The 24,688-nt window shown below is 42.3% G+C and overlaps 1 protein-coding gene across 11 annotated transcripts; it reads left to right on the top strand.

The window, feature by feature from the left end:
• Nucleotides 1-2,988: 2,988 nt before the first annotated feature.
• On the top strand, nt 2,989-21,043 carry LOC119365074 (valine--tRNA ligase, mitochondrial 1-like). 11 transcript variants are annotated; one of them, XM_037630664.1, is made up of 39 exons: nt 2,990-3,301; nt 3,468-3,584; nt 3,709-3,792; nt 3,897-4,020; nt 4,115-4,216; nt 4,372-4,526; nt 4,663-4,989; nt 5,096-5,218; nt 5,292-5,429; nt 5,718-5,875; nt 5,960-6,032; nt 6,107-6,250; nt 6,974-7,051; nt 7,131-7,210; nt 7,327-7,384; nt 7,809-8,002; nt 8,099-8,495; nt 8,871-9,122; nt 9,202-9,702; nt 9,782-9,879; nt 10,090-10,189; nt 10,801-10,931; nt 11,041-11,151; nt 13,455-13,562; nt 13,760-15,026; nt 15,100-15,287; nt 15,361-15,412; nt 16,585-16,716; nt 16,801-16,855; nt 17,015-17,220; nt 17,420-17,489; nt 17,585-17,680; nt 17,809-17,920; nt 18,046-18,112; nt 18,201-18,295; nt 18,371-18,502; nt 18,589-19,217; nt 19,514-19,587; nt 20,407-21,043. In XM_037630664.1, exons 1-27 carry the CDS (start codon nt 3,122-3,124, stop codon nt 15,407-15,409), a joined length of 5,337 nt encoding a protein of 1,778 aa, XP_037486561.1. In that variant the 5' UTR covers nt 2,990-3,121; the 3' UTR covers nt 15,410-15,412; nt 16,585-16,716; nt 16,801-16,855; nt 17,015-17,220; nt 17,420-17,489; nt 17,585-17,680; nt 17,809-17,920; nt 18,046-18,112; nt 18,201-18,295; nt 18,371-18,502; nt 18,589-19,217; nt 19,514-19,587; nt 20,407-21,043. The 11 variants fall into 11 exon arrangements, with proteins under 11 accessions (XP_037486570.1, XP_037486561.1, XP_037486559.1 ...); XM_037630662.1 differs by having other exon boundaries at nt 17,015-17,327; XM_037630665.1 differs by having other exon boundaries at nt 17,015-17,327; nt 19,511-19,587.
• Nucleotides 21,044-24,688: the final 3,645 nt, after the last annotated feature.

The following is a 24,688-nucleotide window of genomic DNA, read 5'->3' as shown; positions in this document are numbered from 1 at the left end:
TTTCCTGCGTGTTGTGTACTGTACTAATCAGTGAGTACTACTACTGACTAGTCCTCGGCGAGAATTGGCGAGTTGCACGAATCGCTCTCCCCGCCCGCTTCATCTCTTCGAAGGTGTTTGGATCATCAGAGACTAGAGACTAGTAGTAGTCACCTTTAGTCAGTAAACCTTCAAACACCCCTGACTAGTGGGTGACTAAAACTAGTTTAGTCCTTAGTCATCCCACCCCCAACTTTTACTGACTAGAGACTAGTAGTAATCACCTTTAGTCAGTAAACCTCCAAACACCCCTGACTTTCACTGACTAAAGTCCCCCTCTCTCCTCTAATTGGTGTTGCACAAGGAACATTTAATACTGAGACATTTAATGCTGACTAGTAGTAGTCACCTTCCAAACAGGGCCTGACTAAAAACTTCTAGTCTGACTACTACTACTCACATGACTAGAGAGTATCCGAACACCCTCTTCTTCGTGTCGGGAGCTGATTTTTGTCGTCGCATGTTGCGGGGAGCCACAGCCGTTGTGGGCGCACGTCCGCGGAATCAATGGTCAGGGACACAGACACACCAACGCAACGCTGGCTTCTAGTATCTGATATGGGAAAAAGTCCATTTTAAACCTTAAACTCGTTGAGGTCGGGCGGAATGAACCCCCAAATCGAAATCCCGGTCGAACCCTGAACTCTGCAATCCCGGTCTAAATCAAACCCTGGTAAAATTCAACCAGGATTTGTCTAGCTGGTGGCCAAGGAGCGGCATGTTGACCACGGCGTGTGCACCCGTCCTCCGCGCTGGGCCAGCCCATTTTTATTTTATTTGCTAAAAAAATGTGTCTTTAATTTTCTCTTACACGCATAGGCGGGAAACGCTAAAAAAATACGCACTTGACAAGTTTTGAAGCTAAAAAAATGTGTCTTTATTTTTCTCTCGCACGCATAGGCGGAAAACGCAAAAAATATAATCACTTGACAAGTTTCGAACCCAGGATCTACAGCAACAAACGCACTGATCTGCAGCAACAAACGCACTGGTACAACCAGTTGACCTACCTACCAAATCTGTTTATGTAGCGACACAAAGGTATAAGAATCAACATCAGATTCGAATATTTTAAAATTTTGACCGCTATTTTTTTAGGGTTTATGAAAATCGTTCACCTTTCAAATATGTGAACAAATTACGAAACTGAATTTGGAAAATTCAAGCAAACTTTTGGAACATGCACATTTCATAAAAATCCCGAAGAAAGATTGAAAACATGAAAGTTTTTAAAATTCACAAACAATTTTGAAACAGAAACATTTTTCAAACTCCTGATTTTTATTGAAAACATGGACATTTTTTGAATTTTATGAAATATTGGAATATGTTTTGAACTCCGAAACAAAATTAGAACACACAAACATTTTGAAAAATTTGTGTGGAATTTTTGAAATGAACCAATTTTTAAAACCGCAAACATTTCTTTAACAAGTTGTCGAAAATATGGAACAAAAACATTCTGAACAAATTTATAATCTGGTTCATGAACAACTTTATATTCTTTTCAAAATCTGGTTCACGTGGTTCTTATTTGTATGCTTATTTTTTGAAAATATGCAACTTCACGAATTCAAGAAAAAATGAAAAGGTGCGTGGAAGATAATTCAAACTCGCGGCAAATATGTGATAGCATTATTGAATAAAATATGAATAGATGAACATTTTTGTAATATACGTTGAACAATTTCCGAATAAATATTCAACAATTGTGCGATATACACTGAACAAATTTCTAATACAAGATGAACATTTTTATAAGTGAGTTAAATTTATGGAAATTACCGTGAAGATTTCCTTAATATGCGCAATGAACTTTGTATATATACATGAAAAAAGGAAGAAAAAAAGAGAAGATAGAAAAGAAATAATAAAGAAAATGACCCACGGACTCTTTTTCAATTTTACGGTTTCTTTTTCAAAATCTATGAATTTTTTTCCCAAATCCGTGGACTTTCTTTTGAAAATCGATGAACTTATTTTCAAAATTGTTGAACCTTTTCTAAATCCGTGAATGTTTTTTTCGAAATTTGTGAACTTTTTTTTGTTTTCGAGCCAGACCGGGTACTTATTTTTTATCGAAAAAATAATGAGGGCCGGCCCAGCAGGGACCAGGGTGTAGCGCCCTTTGCAAATTTTTGTTTCTTAACGGTAAAAAACTAAAGCGGGCCAGCCCAACAGGGAGCTGGTGTGCACCCTCTACGAAATGTCCCAGTCCCGGCCATCCAAACGACCCGAAGGTTTGATGTAGACCGGGATTGCATAGTTCAGGGTGCAATTGACCGGGATTTCAATTTGGAGGTTCGTTTCGCCAAACTCATACGAATTCAGGGTTTAAAATGGACTTTTTCCTATTGGAAATGGCAGGACGATAGAACCGCCTAATTTCATTCTTTGTTTGTTGTATTGGGAAAAAACTTTGTTATATTTGTATTACATTTGATATTGTGAATTTGATGAACTGTGTAATACCTTGATATCGTGGACAGATGGAATTTCAAGTTTTAATTCAGGATGTTTTTATTTCAAATTGTGTTTACACAATTTATTAGGGTTAGAGTTTAACTTTTTTTACACAATTTATTAGGGTTAGAGTTTTACATCACCAAATATATATTATCTGTTGGAGTTAGGATTTTCTTTAAATTTTAATGATGTACTTCCTCTGTCTGAAAATAAGCGACTCAACTAATAAGTGACTCCCATCACAAAAAAACAACAACTAATAAATGACTCAACTTTACATTGATTTTAATATAAAGTTCGTATAAAGTTGAGTACTTCATACCATAATAATGTGAGCTTCCGCTGAACGAATAAAATCCGAAGAACGGAGTTTATAAAAAACTCGAGCGACCAAAGACACGACGAGAAAGAGACCGCGACGCTAGCCAGCACCGACCGCGCAGACCGAGCCCTAGAAACCGACGCCTTGGCATTAGACCGAGCTCGTTCGACTTGATCCAGCTCCCCCGCTTTGCTTCCAACCATCCACCACCTACTGAGGCCTCCTCCCCCCGCACCCCCGCAAAACCCTAGCCAGTTCCGGACAACCGGCGAGGTGACCACCGTGGTCGTACCAATGCTGCACACTGAGGAGCCTCCGCTTGACGCGGACCACTTCGTCGAAGCAGTGCCATCATCAGTGCCGCAGCCGCAGCTGCTGGAGGAGTCCGCGCCGCCGCCGCCGCCACCGCCTCAGCCAGTGGAGAAGGACGAGCGGCCTTTACCCGCCGCCGCGCTTCCTCAATGGTCCGAATCGGTGAGTATTCAGGTGGCCAGTTGGGTGTGTGCTTTTAGTTACCTAATCTGCTCTGTTCGACGATCAAATGCTTAATTACCGGTGGCCGGTTTGTGTTTGAGATTTGAATTTGGTTGTTTTGTCTGATTTCCGTCGCACCTTACTTACAATGCACCTGGTTTTGCAGGGCCCGGGTCAAGATAAGGGAGACAAAGAGACACGGCAAGACAAAAATCTCTTGTCTCTTCTAGGTGCAGAAGACAAGAGCGACAGTCAGATCTGTCAAGAACAAAGGTTTAAGGAGGTATACATACTTCTTATTAGTTCCTGTACATGATTTTTTCGATCCAAGGGGCCACTTGGCCTGCATTTTGACTAAAGAAAGTGAAATTTGTAACTTGAGATCATCCTACTGTTTTGGTTTTTAGAACTTCCTGAACAACAAGATGGTGTATGCCCATACTCAGTGCTGCTCGCGTCATTTGAAAATTGAAAAGACTGATTTTGATGTGGTAAGCTAAGACGTGCCTTATAATTTCATCCTTTGTGATCCTTCATTTCGTCTCAAGTCTAAGTTTAGATATGCTTACTCTACTTGTTTGCATGGCTTTTGCAGGGTGCGTCTTTAATTAACCCCAAAAACTGGATTTGTTTTGTTAATTCTGTTCTACAATGCTTGGTTCACACTGTTCCACTTGTGTCCAAGCTTCTGAAAGATCCTCACCTACATAAATGTCCTGGTAAGTCTACTCTATTGTCATCCCTTCAATTTTCCACTCATTATCTGCATTTTCAGTTATGCTGTTTCCAATTGTTTTTTCTCTCTTTATGTAGATCAATTCTGCGGTTACTGCTCCCTACGAAACCATGCTTTTGAAGCTATTAGGCTCTCAGGACATGTCCTGTACCCCACCAACTTTATCAACTGCCTACATAGTATGTTTTTTTTTCTGTTAAACTGAACTTTCAGATTTCTTCAGATATATTGTATCGCTCAAGTCGACCCTTTTTCTGTTTCATTCAGTTGTTATATTCTCGCTATTACACACTTGATACATGCATGAACTTAGTATTTCACAACACGTTTTCAGTAATATCTCAAGATTTCGTACGGGGCAAGCAGCAAGATGCACATGGATTCCTCAACTGCTTCTTTGATAAGTTAGGCAAGGCAACTATTTCTCCCAGATCTGAACCTCGCGGATCCATTGTCCAAGAAGTTTTTGGTGGTGAACTAGAAAGCGAGGTGTGTGTGTTGATCCTCAGTACCAACTGCACGATAATCCTATGTGATTACTCTGCTGTTTTTTGTTTCTTTATATACATTGCCCAAAGTGCTGCGATAATCCAATGTGGTTACTAAACTGTATTTGTTTCTTTAGTTATCACATTGCCCAAAGTGCAATCATCGTCCCTCAAGCAAGTTGGAACCCTTCTCTGACCTGAGCCTGGAGATTAATCAAGCGGGCACTGTCGTGGATTCACTGTTATCATATACAAAAGCTGAGGCGCTTGAAGATTACCGTTGTGAATCATGCAATAGTTGCATGAAGAGGGAAAAGCACCTCAAGGTGAAGAAGGCTCCTGAAGTTCTCATAATGCATCTAAAACGATTCCAAAGTGCGGGGCACCGTACATCTAAAATAACTGACATGGTGAACTATCAGTTAGAGTTGGATTTAGCCCCCTTCATGAGCTCCCCGGATGAGGTGAGTTAGTTACTGTTTGATTTAGTCATATTCCAGAAGCACTCAACGGGTAATGCACTGTTTTGCATGAGCTCCACCCTTTCATGGCTGATGCACTGTTTTGCAGCAACCACAAAATTATGATCTGTATGGAGTCGTCGAGCACGTTGGTTCCGGGAAAGATTCTGGTCACTACATGAGTTATATCCGTTCATCAGAAACTGGTTGGTTTTGCTTTGACGATCATAAGGTAATTTATCTACTGCTGGTAACATTTTTTAACCTTTAGTTCAGTTATCCAATTCTAACTTCCTATGACGCAGGTTTGGGAAATCACCAAGGAAAAAGCTCTGGACACAAAAGCGTATCTTTTGTTCTATGTCAAGCATGGTTCTTGCCCGTGGTTCTCTACTTTACTTGAGAAAAAGAAGGCTGATAATATAGAGTTCAAGCCTCGAAAGGTAATCATGCCCGCCCTAACGACTAATTAAGGTCATTGAACCACTTAGCAGCGATTCACTGAAGTCAGAAAAAAGTTGAATTAAGCTTGGATTATTTGTCGTCGTTTATATGAATATTCATGAGTTAAATGTTATATTTGCAACCTACGAAGAAATACGACAGGCAGAAGGTAACAAAGAAGGCAGCAACCAGATTCCTGGTTCAATCGTACTGACCTTGAATCTTTATATATGACTGACATAAAATCCGGACATTAAATATCTAAATACTTTTTGGATATGACTTAGGTACAAACAACTTCGGCCGAGAAGAAGGCCCGTAAGAAACAACAAAGGGATAAAGCTGTGGAGGATGATTCTTGTTCTCAGTGCACACCTAATGGGCAGAAGAAACTGCTTTCCCCCAAAATGGACAGCCATTTCCATCCAAGTTTGGTTGAGCAGTCGTAAGATGCTTATTGTTGATTTGTTAAATTCTATCATTAGAGATATATCTAGGTCAACTTAATGATTTCTTTCCCTGTATGCAGATGGTATTCCTGGTGGGAATCAGCGCATTACTTTGGGGCAGATTCTACATGCACAAAGCCACCATTTGTTATGGTAAGTGGTTCATGCGCTGGAAGGTTGCAGTATCTGCTAGGAGCTGATTTAACATACTAAGCATTTCTTTTCAGGTTCTGTCCCCCCAAGATGTGGAAGGAGACCTTAGCCATGCATATACAGTGGCTATACAAGATGCCATGATACGTTGGCGTAGAATGTCAGGCTACAATGCTTTATTGGTCCCTGGAGTGGGCCATGCTGACATGCCTACTGAGGTGTGCCTCTAGAAAAAAAAGAGTTTACTCCTGATGATAGAATTTTGTTCTTAATTAATATACTGTTTTAGGAACATATGCTGTTATTCAAGTTATGAAATCTTTTCTAGCAATGCTAGTTAACAATGCAAGACTATTAAAATAAATTTTATCAATGTGGGTGTTGGGCCATGTTAATAAAATCTACGTTATGGTGGATATGGGGTGAGCGGAACGCGCACATTTATGACACCATGGACAGATTGTCGCGACAGGTTTTCCAGGTCTGGAGGGCGGAAGCGGTTGATTGGGTGCTGGCTGGGGGCCGATGCATTACCTTGCGAGAGTAGGCTGTAGGTGTGAGCCTTGGGCTCTTTTTCCTTTTCATTGGTTTTGCTAATACGTTAGCTTGCCACGTACACTTGGCATCCTTACACCCTTCGTCTGTTCAATGAAATACGTAGCTCTCCTGTGCACTTTATTAGAAAGAAGAAGTAATATTAATACAATGATTAAAATAATTGATTTTGAACCTGTTTTCTGCTTCTAAATGTTCACTGTTAAACTTAGCATTTGCGTACATTACATAGCTTTTTTCGTTGCTTCTAGCCTTTGAGCAAATCAAATATTGATTCATAATGGATTCAGTGTCCTATGTGGTCCTGAAACTTATTAGTGAGCAATATATTCAGGAAGGCTTACTGTTTTCACTTCGTTTTCAATTTTCTTTCATCTTTCGAACAGGTATGCCAATCGAAAGCTCGGTGTGATAGAAATATGAACCTGCGCCGTCTTGGAGTCTCAGTTGATTGGTCACGCGAGGTAACATTTCTGTTTATTTGAATTAGGATTATGGATAATATGAACCGTACATAGTAACTTCATTTTAATATTGCACTAGGTTCTTACAATGGATGAGAAAAGATCAAAAGCCGTAACTGAAGCTTTTGTCAGCTTCCACAAGGCAGGCCTGATACGTAGGTCAGTTCCTCACCCTTTCTTTATTATTAACATGAAAAACTTAACCATATTGTATTTTCCTTTTTTCAGTTGCCAATTAGCTTTTCATGGCTTATGTATGGTTTATTCCTTTTCAGGGATTGTCGCCTTGTGAAAAATGATTGCACACCTGAAACTACAAGTTCTGACACTAAGGTTCATGGAACCTTATATTATTTATTTAATGATAGACATTGTGATCCTTTTTATGCTTCATTAAGCCAACTTCTTAGTTGAAAAGTACGGTTTTGTCAGGTTGGTTGGCACGGCAGGATTGATAATAAACACTGAAATATCCTGAACTTTGCATCATAACCATGTTCTTTCTATTTATTTCATAATGTATGGGACAAAGAAAAACTCAACATGGCAACACAGAGTCAAATTAGGCTATACTCTAGCATGGTGTTGCTCTCGTTTGCTTTAGTATTATTACTGGAAACAGCTTACCATTTAATTTGAAATAGAACTTATTGAGTGACTTGTTTGATAGTTAGACCTTTCCTTAAAATATTTTGATGTTTGCCTTACTGTTTTTGTACCATCAATTTTGGTTCTAACTTCTTTTATTCTAATTAAGGGGTTGTACAAGGACATGCTGAAGAATGAAATGAGTTTAGGCGTTCACTCAGGAACTAATGATGTAGTGGAACCTATGCTAAAATCACAGTGGTTTCTTAATGGCAACACCATGGCCAAGGCAGCACATGACGCTCTAAAGTCTAAACAAGTCGAAATTATTCCCCAGCACTATGAAGAGCACTGGCACAACAGGTATATCATGCAACGCGTCATGCCATGCAAATATCGTGTCAATATGAGCAGGGTAGATCCAGAGTAATGACATATTCTTTAATTCTGTCTTTGCAGAGAAAATATAAATGATTGGTGTGTTTCAAGGCAACTTCCATGGGGACATCGTGTACCTGCGTGGTACGTGACATTAGAAGATGACCATGATAGAAGTATTGGTTATTGTGATAATCGCTGGGTAGTTGCAAGAAGCGAGAAGGATGCAAATCTGGAGGCACAAAAAAAAAATCCAGGAAAGAAATTCCAACTTGATCAAGACCCTGATGTTCTAGACACATGGTTTTTGTCTAGCCTCATCCCCTTAATGGTATGTGGTTGGCCGGCTGATATGGCTGACTTCAGGGACTTGTACCCTACGTCTGTGTTGGTAACTGGATACGATACTCCCTCTCTTTGGGTAGAACGGACAGTGATGATGGGGATGCAACTGGTTGGGAATGTGCCCTTTCAGAAGGTATACCACACAACCTATTCTTCCATTAAGTTGCATATCATACAATTGTACCAGTTTCTTATATGCATTTTGTTCATGTTAGATAGTCTATTCTGAACCTATAGCTGCCTTATTTCCTTCACATAGTAGACACATACTGGAGCAATCTACCTGTAATCTTTCTCCACTGATCTGCTCTGGCTTTATCATATTCTTTTAGTGCGTACCATTTTAATATTTAACATAATATCGCTCACATATTTGGTCAACACCATCATTTACCAGAGTGTGGTGCCATGGTTGTCCATCCTGCATTTCTATTAGCATAAACCATCATTTTTCATGGAATTAAATATTCCTATTTGTGTAAACTCAATTATCATGCCCTCTTCTTAGGTTTATTTACTTCCGAATATTGATGCACATGGCCAAGCAAAGTCGGAATCGCTTGGCAGCAACATCAGTCTTCTTGAGGTGATGACAAATGGCATGTCGCTTGAAAAAATTCAGAAACATGTGGAAGATGGCGACATGAACCTAAATGAATTAAACATTAGAAAAGAAATGCTGGAGAAGGACTTACCTGATGGTATACCTGAATGTGGTATCGACGCGGTCTGCTTTGCACTGATTTCATGCAGTTCACAGGTTATTACGACACACAGTGTATTTTTTTCTGTATTATACACGAATTTAGGCTTTTATTACATTCTCGTTTGTTTCTCAGGTTGAAAGGGTAAATTTCGATATCAGAAGAGTGATCAGATTCAGAGAAGGTTGCAGTAAATTGTGGAAAGCCTTCCGTTTTGCACTGGAGAAACTTGGGGACCAGTATGTTCCACCTACAACGGTAGATGTGTCTATCTTACCGCCAATTTGCAAATGGATTCTTTCAGTTCTAAACAAAACGATAGTGAAGACTGTTACCTGTTTAGAAGTTCACAAGTTCTCTGATGCCAGTTCTGCTGTATACTCATGGTGGCAACACCAAATGCGCATTGTATTTATAGAGTCAATAAAATGTTATTTCGCTGATAGAACTCAGAGCTTTGAATGTGAAAGGGCTGCCATTAGGGATACCCTATGGATTTGCTTGGACAGTGGTTTGCGCTTGCTCCATCCATTCATGCCTTATATTACAGAAGAGCTCTGGCAGCGTCTTCCACAGCCGAAAGGTTCTTCTAGGAAAGATTCCATCATGATTTCGGAATATCCATCTCATGTGAAGGTAATACCTGCGTCCTAACGAAAACTGCAATCTTAAGTACTTGTTTACACCATGTGAAAAAATTGCTCTTTTATCACAGGAGTGGACAGATGATGAACTTGAAAAAGATATCAGCATTGTCTTGGATGTTGTGCAAAAAATAAAGCTTCTGAAGTTACCAACAGATACAAATGAAAGGTATCTGTTGTTGCTTATTTTTCACATTTGTAGTCAACATCCTCTTTCAGGAAGACATCTTTCATTTTTATCGGCCTGGGTATGTTGGAAATGGTGATGAACTTTGAAAAAGATATCGGCATTGTCTTGGATGGTCATATATCTTGTTTTTTTGCTTGCTATTGTCCTGCAATTGTTGCTTATTTTTCTTCCTTTTTCTTTTATTTACAGACGAACTGCTTTTGCACTTTGCCAAGGGGAAGGGCCTGCTTACACCTTGCAATGCCATCAATCTTTAATTCTGTCCCTATGTTCTGTATCACATTTTAAGGTTATGCCTACACTTCTCTACGGCTATCTGCATTATTATTATTTTTCAACTGGAAGTATCCACCTTAACTTAAGTTTATGCAAACAACTGACACTAAGAGTTGTTCTTATGTCAGTGTGGCCCTATAGTTACAGTTTATTGCAAATAATCCATTATAAATCACATGAGAAGTGAGCTCTTGCACTGAAAAGTTAGAGCTTGTACTTAAAATAGTCTAGACCAGCCAAGTAATTATTTTAATTGACAGACTATTCAAGGAATGGGATTGCTTTGGTTTCTCAGCAAATTCTTGCATTCGCTCCATTTCATCGGAATGTCGTGTCATTGAGTGGGATAAAAGATCAGCTACGATTGGGCATAAACGAAAGAAAAATTCAATGCCATTGCATTCTTTGCAGAGAAACTCACATTCCTGCTTTTCATTTAGGATTTTTTCTTTTCAAGCCTGAAATGGTGTTTTAATACCCTAAATAAATCTCTGCCAAATAATATTCTGCTGGTCTTTATTCAGATTTCACATCCATATGGCACAAATTTGCGAAAAATTTAAAATCCACCAAGTTGAAATGTCCTGAAACAAAATTATTGATATGTTATTGATTTTCTTTCAGATTCTGAGAGAGAATGATCAATCTCCAGTTCAGTGTGTAACTGCTGCTGTAAACGAAGAGATCACTGTGTACGTTCAAAATGCAGATGCTCGGCACGAAAAGCTAGGAGAAATGGAGTGTGTGCTTCAATAGTAAGTGCTACTTCTCCGTCTATTTTTGACAGTATAAAGATCTGCCCCTGTTTCATTGTTGTTCTATCAAATCAGTAACATATAACATGGTCTGTTACCATCAACGCAGTCGACATGCCTACGAGGAGACACATCCAGACATTGAGCTAGAAATTGCCTCTCCATATCCGCCAGATGATGGATGTCTAATTGAAAGAATATTCCTCACCTTCCTAAGAGGGTAGGATCCTTTCTTATAATTGTTTAAGTCTACATCTGTGATTTATATGAATGGAATCAATGTGTTGACAAATGATTTTTGAAAAAAAAAATTCAAGCATTGATACATCAAGTATCTGTCGCGACCCTAGGCAATTGTGATTTTTTATTCCCATTCCCTCACGTTGTGATTTACTGATTTCTTCATTCGACCAGGTATCTAGTGAACAAGCAAAAGTATTATGTGCTCATATCGGAAGCGTTAAAGATGATGAATTCTGGTGATATGCCCATTGTTTATTCTCACGTGCCACAGTTTGACGCGAGACTTGCATCCAGTGGCGGAGCTTGAAAGAAATCTCAGGAGGGGCGAAGCTGCAAAGAAAAACCAAATACAAAATCATACGAACACAACAAGTTAGATATTGCAAATATCGAGAAACCAAGACATTTATCTTGATCTTCTCCAGAGTAGCTTTACAAAATGCATTTCTAATTTTAGTTATACTCCATATCAAAAGGAACTATGCCAAAATACCATTTAACCATGGAGCATTCGGTTCACTATAGCAAGACTGCACTACAGATTAGCTTTTCGTTTCTTTGCACCCTTATAGTGCATAGGAACATCTTGGTAGATGTACTTCTCCGTGATTTCACTCTCTATTTTTACTAGCAAGCTATTGGCTAGATAATCATCTTCCATGGTATTACGTAGCCTTGTCTTAATGATCTTTAAGGTTGAGAATGCTCGCTCGGCACTTGCTGTAGAAACTGGAAGAGTTAGAAGCAATCGCAACAATCGATCAATCAAATTGTAGATAGAATGTCTCCCTGTCTCGAAAAGATATCGACAAAGATTTGTTAAGGTTGACACATTTTTCAACTCTTTGTCATTGGAGGCATCCACAACAAAGTGTTTTAGTTGCTGCTCCAATCCATAGATTTCCTGTTGGGTGAAATCAGCTGGATAATATTTCTTCACTAACTCACAAATATCATCAGCTTTGAAAGATCTGAATTTATTTTTAGGTATCAGGGTAGCACTAGTGGTCAATAGATCCAGTACCTTGTAATTGAACCTGAATTCTAATTCATGTAGCTGAGTATCAAGTGTTGCACGAAATACTTCCACCTGGAAATAATGCTCCTTGGTAAAGAACATTTTTTATTCAGTACAAAATGCAACTGAATAAATCCATGGTGAGATGACCTAATTAGAATTTTCCTCAACTAAGGTGAAATAAGATTCAGAATTAAAACAATTGAACTTTCTACAATTTGCAGAGGAGAGATATATAGAGAGACAACTGGAGAGAGATCCAACAAGGGCAGCTGCTCACTGGCTCACTGAGGCACCACAGGGAAGGATGCTGGAGTGGAGGAGTGGAGGAGTGGATGCAGCAACGGCTAGCCCTAGCCGGCCGGCCGCCAGCGGCCAGCGATCACCCCCACGCGGCCTCGCCGGCAAGCCACAATGGCCAGTCTGCCGGACGCCGGCGCGGCGGCACCCCCACACTCAGGCGTCCGTGGTCGCAAGCAGCAGTAGGTCAAAGGGGAAATCGATTAGGTCGCTGGATTCGTTCTATAGGGTAACAGGGCTCCAGGCAACGAAGACTACTAATACTAATTGATAAATGGGCCTTTGGTTGTGGGCTGTATGTAAAACATATAGGGGTAGTAAAAAAAATTCGTTTTTGCTGGGGGGGCGATGGCCCAGGTTCGCCCCCACGTAGCTCCGCCGCTGCTTGCATCCACAATCAAGTTCTTTTTTGGCAGGTAAACATTTATTTCTTCCCCAATTTCATATGTTGGAAGTTATCTTTGGTCTTTGGCTCTTGAAAATGCCAAACGAAGACCGAGCTCCATGGAGGCCTTTATCTGAAAACTTTAAAAATTCAAACTTTTCAGTTTCAATTTTTTTTGAAAATAAATGCACATATACCTAGACACATAATGTACATGCGTGCAAATTTTCAGGTTGAAATACGTTAAAATATGAGCTACACAAAAAAGACAAATCTAGGGCCTTTTAGCATATGTACTGTTCATCTATAAAGTCCATGATTTTGTTTTTTTTACAGCTCGCAATTCAACGTATTTCATCTTGAAAATTTTCACACATACACTTTACATCCTTGCATACATGTGTATTTTTTTCAGATTTTTTTGAAACTGAAATTTATGATTTTTGAATTATTCAAAATAAAGGGCTCCATAGAGCTTGGTCTCCAAAATGCCCTACTCAATGTTGATTGTTTCGTTTCCATACATAAGGATGGTACCTATAAACCTACTAAACATTTCCTGCTCTTTTCTTTTCAGGGTGCAAAAAAACCTTATTAATGCGGCAACTATCTTCCTGAAAGAGGATGTTGACTACAAATGTGAAAACCTGTCCATCACCATTTCCAACATACCCAGGCCGTGCAGGTTCAGTTAACCTCTCTATATTTGAATCATCTCTCATATAAATTTTGAGAACAGAACAATCCTCGTTTTAAGCCACAACATCAACTAATTAATGGAGTTAGATTATCATGCTATTTAAAAAAGAATAATTGAAGCTAAAATTGCTGATAGTTTGACTTTGCATAAATTGGATAATATGATGCTTTGTTAATTTGCAGCTTATTGTCACTCAAGGATTTTCGGAAGTCATCTGAGCATAAACCAGCAGTAGAACGTGATATCTACAGTGCCGAAACTTGCTTAAGACTAACGACAACAACACCGTCTGGAAGGATTCCCCTTCTAAATCTTCTTAAGAAGATTTGTAGCAACTTTGAGAGAGGAAAAAGCTGGAACGGTCAGTGGAACATTGAGGATGTCATAGTTTATGTCGTGATGTATCAGGTGGATATACTGAAGCCTTTCTCTAGTAAATGTAATCATAGTACCTTGGCAAAGGATCTTATGGTGGTTATCAAGGATATTATTCCAGAGTTCAGATGTGGTGGGAATTATCCTTCCTTTTTCGGGAAGTTAATCGGTACTTTACAGGAGTACCTTGCTGATCCTTCTATCAGTGGTATTCGCTGGAATGAGTTTAACTATGTATTATTCACCCATTTTGCAATCAAATCGCCTCTGGCATGGTCTACATTTTTGGATGATCTTCATGAAGTATTCCAGTCCTTAGGGGATAGAGCAAGGGGGCTTTTGCAGCATTTGTTGTCAAAAACAGAGCGTATGAAAGACTGGAGGTTCGTTTTTGAGCCATCGGAAGCGGTACATCCTGTTCTGGCAATAGTATATGAGCATAATCGGAAAAAGAAGGAGAAGATCTCCAGAGAAAGGGAAGGTGCAATTGAGGATGATCGAAATACGAGTTTTGTAAATGAGGATGACAGTGATGTGGGGCAGACCGATCTACAAGCCTCGCAAGCCCTGGTTGAAGGAGTTCAAGCTGGTGATGAAGAGAAAGAAATTCTGTATAAAGTGGTGGCTCAAACCCATGAGGCATGGCAGATCCATCTGCAAGAAGAGTTGCAAGCTCTTATTCCAGGAGCGCAAACCAATGAGGATCTGGATGAAACGGTGGTTCAAACTCTGGCCATACGTGTTGTAGAAGTACTAGTGAAGGAAGCTCACGATGCCGGTATTATCGAGGACAAAGATGCTCATGTAGAAGTACCGGTCCCAGCTGAACCCAATGCTCCAGAAGTACCGGTCCCAGCTGAACCCAATGCTCCAGAAGTACCGGCCCCAACTGAACCCAAAGGGGCTAAGGAAGCAAACATTTTACAGGAAGACAGTCATTCTTCAGAAGTACCGGTCCCAGCTGAACCGAATGCTCCCAAGGGCGATAAAAAAATATTTCCTTTCCCTGAATCCCCTTCAGGGTTATTGATTTGTTCGGGGCATACCAAGCAACACGGATCCATAGGAGCTAGAGTGAGTGTTTGCTTAGATTTTTATGCAGAAAAATATGTGTCGCTTCTAAGTCCAAAAAATAATTCCTTTGCAGGATAAAAAAGGAAGACAATTATTAAAAACGATATCAGAAGTTGTGTTGATAATCGGTCATTATTTGGAAGACTTGGCTGAAATACCAAAAGCGTTGATATATAACCTCGACCGATTCAAGAAAGACGTGATAGATAATCCCAACATAAACGGGTTCAATGCTGATGACTTCGAAGAATTCATATTGATGTAAGTATACTATATAATTGTATCTTCCGCTAAAAAGGTTGATGGACGTCTAAACCCTGTTCATCTTTTGTAGGTTTACGGAGATTCTTGAGCAGTTAGATACTCCTGAAGTTAGTAAATAAAAGGTATGTTAAATTCATTCCTCTTTGATGTTCTTTTTTACAATATATCACAGTATCATATAGAAACAGAAGCACCTGGGAGTCTTTGCCGCGATGGAACTTTACCCGTACAAAGCATCTGTGCCTGATGGATTCACGGGCTTCTTCTTTCAGCGTTGCTGGCCGATTATTACGTTTGATATCACGGCTTCTGTTAGGCAATTTGAAACATTGAACTCAAGGAAGCTACAATTTTGAATGAGGCCACTATCATTCTTATTGCAAAGCATCCTAATGCCGCTGAACCTAGACACTTCCGCCCAATAAGCCTTGTGTGCAGCTTTGAGAAGATTATCCTCAAAGTTCTTGCTAGAAGGTTGCACCTCCGCATGAATGAGCTTGTTTACCTTGCCAGAGCGCCTTTATCAGTGGCCGCACCATTCATGACAACTTCACCTATGTACAAGGATTAGCCAAGGCTTTTAAGCAGAAAAGAATTCCAGCCTTATGTTCAAACTTGACATTGAAAAGGCATTTGCCTCTGTCTCCTGGAAATTCCTGATTGAAGTTCTCACTGCCAAGGGTTTTGGACTAAAGTTCAGGAATTGGATCTGCACTTTGCTTGCATTCTCCTCTTCAATCCTTGTCAACGATGATCTCTCCTCAGTTGCACCGCCTCCCTCAAAATAAAATAAAATAAAATATACTGCGAACAGCAAGGCCATCATTTAGAATGTTGGCATGGCACTAAGGACAAATTTAAGAGCAGTGCTAGGCGGACGACGAAGTTTGGACGACCAGCGCACGACAATGAAATCCAGCCGGGGAACACATTTCGGCCTCTGAGTAACTACCGTTGGATTGTTTGTCGTGCACAGATCGCTCAGGCTCTGTCGTGTGTGGAGCAATTCCGCAAATTTAACTAGCACGTTGGTGACTCTCACGTAAGCTTGTGCAAATCGTAAAGCTCCTGGATCCAATGGCTGTGTAGGTGACAGACTATGTTAAATCTCAGTCGACTGAGATTTAGCAAATCAGATTGCATAATTATACTTGTTTCCAACACAAGCTAGTAACTAACTAGCTTCTTGTGTGTAAACTCTATATTCATACTTGTTTCCTTCAGGCTTTAGCCACACTGAGGTCAAGTTGGTGATGCAATTAATATCCTGATTCAGAGGCTTTTTATCTTGCAGGTTTGTGCCTTCCTGGCGGGGTTATTCCGTTTAGGTCTAACCAGGAGGGTGCAAATCATCGCCTCCAATACGCTTCTCGCTCATTGGAAAACAGGAGCTTTCGGCTGTAAGCCTTGGGCACATGATCAACGAGTAGGATGGATCTCCTATATATTTCACATCACATCATCTTTTCCCCCCTCAAAATTATGCAGGAAATGATTGTTTTTTTTGCAGGTACTCTGGTCCCAACATAAGTGTTCATGACCTAGATCTTCACCACACCCTCAAGGTTTGGTTTCCAAACATGAATGTCTTATGTTCACTATTCATATCCTCGCCTATTTATGCTAACTAACGATTCACATAAGCGTCACTAAAAGGGAGAGTACACATTGTTCTTTCAAGATATTGTAATGAGTCACATAAGCTATATGTTGTCTTTGTACAGGAGTGAGGTTATCCTATTGACAACATATCAACTGCCCGGGGCAATTACAAACAGATAAGAGGTGACTTCTACAACATATCAAGAACCCCAAGACACAAGCATCCCAAGCCTTATGTGAAATACCTTACGACCATCGGATTGTCATCACTGGAACACACCAATCCAAAACAATTTGGAGTACCACTTGGCTGATCTGTAAAAATCTCGTAATTTACCTGCTCATACATACTCTTTCCTATTACCAACGCACTCTTGTTGGAATGTGGGCGCTTGCCCATTTTTGTTGCCCGGAAGTCTTGGGTGATTATGAAGAGTATTGCTCTCTCTTTCTCTCTCTCTCTCTGCATTAGTGATGCTGCTTTGCTCTGCACCATCTAGTGTTATTTATTTCTCTATTTTTGGCAGGTCCAGCACAAGGTATGATTTGCCTATCACGGAAGGAAATGATGAGACCGCTACCAGTTGTTTTGTGAAGGTTCCTTTTTTGCGCTTCCCTTTTTCTATGTTGTTTTGCCATGGGCTCAGTTGTACATCCTATGTTGCTTAAGGATTATGCGTTTGCATATCTAGGATTTCCAAGAGGGCCTCAGAGCATAAATATTTTTACGGCCACAGAAGTCGGTGGTCTTGGAATTACACTCACTTAGGCACCTCGCGTGATAATAGGTAATCCTGATTGGAATCCAAGGTGCCCGAACATTGACACATCCTCATCAAGTGTATCCTTTTTGGATTTTACAGAATGCTTGTCACGGGGAGTTTTCCATTCCATAACACAATCTTCCCTTTTACAGTCCAGGCAACCAGATCGTCGATCGGGTTTATTGAATTGGACAAACCAAAGATGTGATTGTCTACCGCCTGGTGACATGTGGGACCATCAAAGAAAATATATACAAAACGCAGGTTCAAATATGATCTAGAATTATCGTTTTTGCTCCAATGTTTTCGTATGACATCTCTAGCTAGGCTCTAACTTTAACTTCCATACTTGTGCTTCACTGAATCACATAGTATACCTATTTTTACAGGTCCTCAAGAGTGCTTTGTGTAGGGTAGACATGGAAGTGAAAGCGCAGACACGTTACTTCAGAAAGTGTACTTATCGTAATACTGTTACTTGCTTGTCATTCGCTTGCTGTATGCCCTATTGGTTACCATGGCTAATTCTCTTGCATATCTTCAGGACACTCAACATTCTTTTATCCTGTCAGAACAAGGTTTCAATGTTCCCCTTACGCAGAAATTGTTGGATGAAGAGCATGGACAGCAGCTTGACGTGTAAGGCATATTTGCCACTGCTCCATCAGTTCTGATGATATCAGCAGACTCTTGACCATTCGATGTTCCATATAGCGGGGATGAGCCGTTGCGGGAGCGCATCCAGTTTCTGGAGCAACAAGGAATAGCAGGTGTGAGCCATCACAGACTCCTGTCTTCAAAGACAGATGTCTCACCTACACTAAGCGAAAATGATGCACCGGACAGGTCCGTGTTGAACACACTGCATTTCGTCATTATTTCTAGCAGCTAGTAAGTGGATTGTCACTGAACTTTGAGTTTATGTCATATAGGGGTGCTCGTGCTACGTCGCTTCACTGCTATAAGTCGTTTAAGCGATTCATGTGTAAATCTCGTAACACTACGAGATTTTTCTACTTTCCGAAAATACCCTCGCTCGACACGCATTTGCCCACTCGCTCACTCTCTCATCCCCTCGTCCACTCGCACTCATCCCTCCCCTCGCTCTTCTCCCTCACCACCCAGATCTCATCCTCGCCGCCGGCTTCTCCTCACCACCCTGTTTCCTCTCCTCACCGTGTGCTGCACCGCGTTTTCCTCTCCATGTCGTTGCCGGCCTCTCCCCACCACCATGTCGTCAAAAGATCAATTCTATTTGCCGGCGATGAATGCGACGGAGGTGCTGGATCCGCGTGCGCCGACGCCGGAGCCAAAGCGGCGCTGCATGTGGAGCTGCGCTAGAGCAGCGGAGCCACGCCGGAGCAGCGGAGAGGCGCTAGATGTGGAGCTGCCCCGAAGAGAATCAACGGAGAGGCGCTGGATGTGTTCGCGCGATTTCTACTCCCCTGATTGGTTTCTGGTGCCGTCAGGCGAGAGTTCGCTGTAGGGAGCTAGGATTTCGTCCATCTGCAGTGAATCGGACGTGTCCACGATTCAACGGCCGCCCGGCACTGTTGCCAAGGTAATCTATTCCATTCCAGCCCTGACTGATTGTTTTCTTGATTCACTGCAAGTTGGATGGAGGATGTTGCTGTGACACTTGGTATGTTCAGTCCTAATATCTGATAAATGGATGAAATTGTTGATTAGCATGTTCTTTACTATAGTATTCTCTACAATTACCTAAATGGATGAAATTGCAGTCCTAATCTCTGATTCACTGCAAATTGCAGTCCTAATCTCTGCAATTGTTGATAAATGGATGAAATTACTCCATCAGGTTGGGGCAGAAGCTGATTTTAGATTCTTCTTCAGCAGGCTGATCAGGTTGGGAGCTGGTGTCAGCCGGATGGGCAAACGACAGCCGCAACCTCTTCACGCCTGCACGCATGGTACAGCCTCTCTTCTCCACGCAATATCTTGCTAATCAGGGTGGTTAAGATTGTGCAAAATCAAGATCTTGTCCACACAATTTGGTCATCTTGCAGTATCGTGGAGTACTCTGTTACTGGTACAGTAGTTAGAGTAGCATCTTGCAGCATCTTTGTTACTGATACTTACTCCAAAATGGAGTGGTTAGAGTAAAATGGAGTAGTTAGAGTAGCTTCAGTAGCTTTAAATGGAGTACTCCAGTAGCTACTGTTAAAGTTTGGAGCACTTTCTTTATATGCAGAGCACTTTCTTCACTTCCTCCTCTGTACTGTGTGAACATTGAGATTCAGTTCACTTTCTGAATGTAAATTTAGTGCACTGGTTCAGTTTGGAATATGTAAATTTAGATGATCACATGTTGAACTAGAGAAATAAAAATGACCACCCCAATTCTGAATTAATAAAAAGGATTAGCTGCAGAATAAAAATGACCATCCCAATTCTGAAATAATAAAAAGGAGTAGCTACAGAATAAAAATGACCATCCCAATTCTGAATTAATAAAATGATATCCTATATTAATGTTGCTACAGAGTAAATATCACCGTTTGGCATGGAATGAACATTCCAGTAGCTTAAATGGACTAGCTTAAAATTGGCCGAAACCATTTGTGCTTGGAGTAACTAAAATTAACTTGTGCTTGTGCTTGTGCAGCAGTGTGCCAGTGTCCTCTCTTACTCTCTTCTTTTTCAGTAAAGCATAGGAGTATAATTTTAACTGCTAACAATTTAATTTGGAAAAGGTTTGAATTCAACCGGCTGATTTCTCTCTGAATCAGACGCTTCAGGATGCAGTTGATTTCGAAGGTATGGTCCTGAAGTGTCTGGAATTTGGAGGCCCTGTGCAACCGGAGCCGCTCCGGTTGCACATGCCAAGATATGAGCCTGGGGGTTGCAATGGAGCACCATCGGTGATTGCAATGGAGGGCTTCTGGCGCTGCAATGAAGCGCCGCCGGTGCTTCGACTGTCGCGCGGTGCTGTGATTGGTGCTGCCATGGAAGCTGTTGCGCTGAAGCTTTTTGATCGTGCTCGGTGTTGCCATTTTGAGCAGCGACCCGGATGGCTCCCCGGTGTTGTGATCTGGTGGTCGCCGATGGCACCAGTGCTCTGAGGTCGCCGAAGGGTGCACATGCTAGGTGATGTGTGTGGTGGATGGAAGAACACCGGAAGAAGATGATGATTCCGTTTGCTGATCGCACGGCCACCATCCATTAGATCGATCTGCTGGTTGGGCGTCTTATTTCTATAACAAATCAATAGGATGATTTGTAGCAGCCGCCATTTAATTTTGCCTACATATTAATTCTTTTGACCCTGAACGCAGAGCTAGCTGTTGTACAACATGCAAACAACTAAGGCGGGAAATATTTTCTTTATGCCGGAAACATAGAGCACATGACTCTTGATTGATGCCAGGTAGAACTCTGAAAATAAATTGAGCATATCCGAACAGACAATGAACGGTAGTGCAAGTATTCTCATGTACTCCGTACATCAAATTTCTGGAGACTTCGGTTCAAATTCTATAGACCGCCGAGAAAATGATACAAACAACAACAGCGGCATAAGATCATCTAAAGTCCTCTTAGAAATGAGAAAGGTCGCCCTCGAGCCTCCGCTATTTCCATTCGAAACTAATGGCATTCAACCAACATCCATAGTGTTTCATACATTCATCCAGAACATAAGACATGGTAAAATTCAGCCTTGGTCGAGTTCGACAAAACAAAATACATAGTAAAATTCAGCAAGCAGATGAACTATTGCGGTTGGCAATGAGCTTAGAGGAACCTAGCAGACCACTTTCCTTGGAGGAAGATGGCGGCGGCGGCTCAGCGATCACCGTCTGTCAGCTTTTCGCTGTCCAAGTCATGTACCTTGTCTCCACGGTGAGGCCAGCCACAGTATATTCATTCTTCTCAGCATACTATAGATGGGCAAAAGTGCATAGCCCTTTGTAAAATTGCAAGAGAAACATGCCTCATGACGAGGAAGAAGAAGACGACAAAGGCCCGAAAATTCGTAGGCGCGCTCGTCCTTGCCTGGTCACGGAATCATTCACCGTTCGCGTTCATGCAGATCTGACACAGCAAGGATTTGTGGGACATAGCCAATTATAATAATGTAAAAGGTTGGACAACGGCACCTTGACGTCGTTTGAATTCTGACCGAGACCTGACGGCCACACCCATCTTGTACCCGTGGCCACCAGAAACGGTGCGAAGCGGACATGGTAAAAGAAAAACGAGTCTACGATCGACGGATCCGATTCAATGCCAACAGCCTTCACATTACCTGCATCACACCTCTCCGCATGGTACCACGGCGGCAATCACCGGAGCTGTCCATGAGACCACCGTCGATATGCGCCCCTCCCTGCAAATGTATCGGCGTTATCCATTGTACTTGTACGCTTCGCAGGTGCAGCACGTCTATAAAGAACACACATAACTCGGTCCTACGCTGGAAAACATCGTTTCGTTGCTCGCCGCGTCTTCTGCTACATGTAACACACTCAATACTTCAGCTGGTCAGGCGGTAGTCCTTTTATTCTTCCAACGCCACCCATCCTGTACAGGCATCGCGCGGTTGCCCTCACAAACAGCTTTGAAAATCAAAACATTCGAAATCTGAATGAGTTCCCGGCCCCCCTCCCATTTTATTCAGTCAGCTCACTATGACATAGTGTACTCTTACAGGAAAAAATTCAGTACATCCCAGTGTACAGGAAAATTCGCTTATTCAGATACAATTTTTTTTGTACAATCTTCAAGCTGCAGTATCAACTACATCAGCCTCATGCAGCACCTTGTGAAGCACGACAAATAGGATTGCCGCAATTGTTCCTCCGGTGCTGCGTTGACTCATCCAAGAGCTGATCCTTTTGCAAGTGCGCTGGTAGTACTCCCATGCTGGTTGCATTTTTGGCCCGTCGCTTCAATATATGCTTGGGTGGTATCTTTGTCAGCCCTAGCAAGTCGATGACCTGAGCAGCAAATTTACTAGCGAAGTAACAACCAGCAGAATTCAGAACCAAACGAAATAGTTCCGTTTGATGTACTTTCACGGAGTAAATTGCACAAAACCACCACTTTGAAGGCTAGGTTTGCGAAAAACACTACAATACATTTTTTTTTTGCAAAAAACACCACGTCTACGGTAATCTTTTTGCAAAAAACACTGATCGGCGAATCGGGCTCCGTTAAGTGCGTTTACGACATACGGGACCCGCCAGTCAGGCTGACGTGGCACAACTTAACCTCTCAAATATAACGGCGACGTTTGATCACGTTATCCTCATGTGGGGCCCTACGGGGGTCCACCTGTCATCCAAAGAAAAAAAGGAAAAAAAAACTGCCTCCTACTCTTGTTATCCTCACGACCCCGTATGAGGTCCTGGTGCCAGAGATGTATCGCGCCGCCGCCGCCCAATCTGCATACGCCACCGGCCGGCGACCGCAACAGCAGCTCCAACTCGGGCAGGAATCCCTCACCAGGACAACGCGACCGCGCTGCTCGGCATCACCTGCGCGTCCCTCATCACCGGCCGCGCCCCGCCCACGCTGCAACTCCCTCCGACCCCAACGGCGGGCCGGCGTTCCTTCGCACGGCTCCCTCCGACGCACGGTGTGCCGCGACTGTGACGAGGCAACCGACCGCCTGATCCCGGAGCTCCAATTGTTCCCGCCTCGCCGGCATGGCCACGCCGCCCGCCGACAACCATCTTCGCGTCCCGCTGCAGTCGGCCGGCCAAGGAGCTCGCGGTGGATGGTCTTCAGCCGCCACCCCAAGCCTCCACGGCTTGCTGTGATGCAGGCTCCTTCCCCCAGACCCCGATGGCGCGCCTCCTCGCCGACGACGAGACCCATGGGCGCGTAGTACTGCTGCTCTGCTCGTGTGCTTGCGCAGGCCAAATCCATGGACCTGATTGCTTTTATGTTTTTGATTGAAGGGTGTCCCTGTGAAATTGTAGGGGCTGGTTTGTAAAAGTTGAAGAGAGGAGTGTGACGCTGACAAGCGGGTCCCATGTCTAGCAATTGATTTAATGTAATGGTGTGAGAAATTTGTGCCACGTAAGCCTGACTGGCGGGCCCCGTCTGTCATAAACGCACTTAACCGAGGCAAAGCCGCCGATCAGTGTCTTTTGCAAAAAGATTACCGTAGACGTGGTGTTTTCTGAAAAAAAAATATATTGTAGTGTTTTTCGCAAACCTAGCCTTCAAAGTGGTGGTTTTGTGCAATTTACTCACTTTCACGACACGGCAACAAGTAGCCCGGCATCCGCAGAAACTCTGAGTCTTCTGAGTTCGGCGCCGCCAAGCTGAGTCCCTAAATGTCAGCGCCGCATCACCAACATCGCTAATGCTTGACTCGGCAGCCGGGAAAACCATAGTTTGGCTGCGTTCGCCCTCAGTCGTAGCTTCGACCTCGAAGATCCTGCAGCGGGAATCTGCGCAAACGTAGGAAAAGATTATAAGGCCGCGCATCTAGTAACAGCGGTTGTCATTAGCAGCAAAAAGCCGCGCGAGGAACAGAGCTATCAACCGCACCTGATGAGAACTTGAATCCATAGCCTCTTGCCTCTGTCGTCGCCATAGCTTTGAGCTTCTCTGACTCGTGCGGCGTCCCAAGGGGTAGATTTACTTTTTATATCTATTGTTAAACGAGGGGCGGGCGTGGACTGATAGTGTGATATATGTTTATCTGTTGAGCACACGCCGTTTATGAGACAGCCCCCCGTCGCAAATCATTATGTAACGACGTATCGATACATGTACTAACAGACTATGTTCGAAATGTACCATCATTGCGTCGTCATGTTGCATGGAACCGTCACCGTACAGTAGTGTCCGATCGGTTGTATCCTTCTCAGCCTATACGATCGCATTTAATTCTTCTAGCGACGCGTCGTTCAGCCGTTGGTCTACGTACCGAGAGCAAGTGAGCTCGTCTGTTCTTTCGCCACTCTCACGAAGGCCTCCTTTTTTGTTCTTGCAGGATGCCCGTTTCCCGAAGGTGGTGTTTGAGGGGGCAACGCCCGCACTCGCCTCGTTGCCGCC

Source organism: Triticum dicoccoides, chromosome 2B (genome assembly GCF_002162155.2).
Source record: "Triticum dicoccoides isolate Atlit2015 ecotype Zavitan chromosome 2B, WEW_v2.0, whole genome shotgun sequence".
NCBI classification, from domain to species: domain Eukaryota; kingdom Viridiplantae; phylum Streptophyta; class Magnoliopsida; order Poales; family Poaceae; genus Triticum; species Triticum dicoccoides.
The sequence above is the reverse complement of the archived record's forward strand: the minus strand, read 5'-3'. Positions and strand labels throughout refer to the sequence as shown.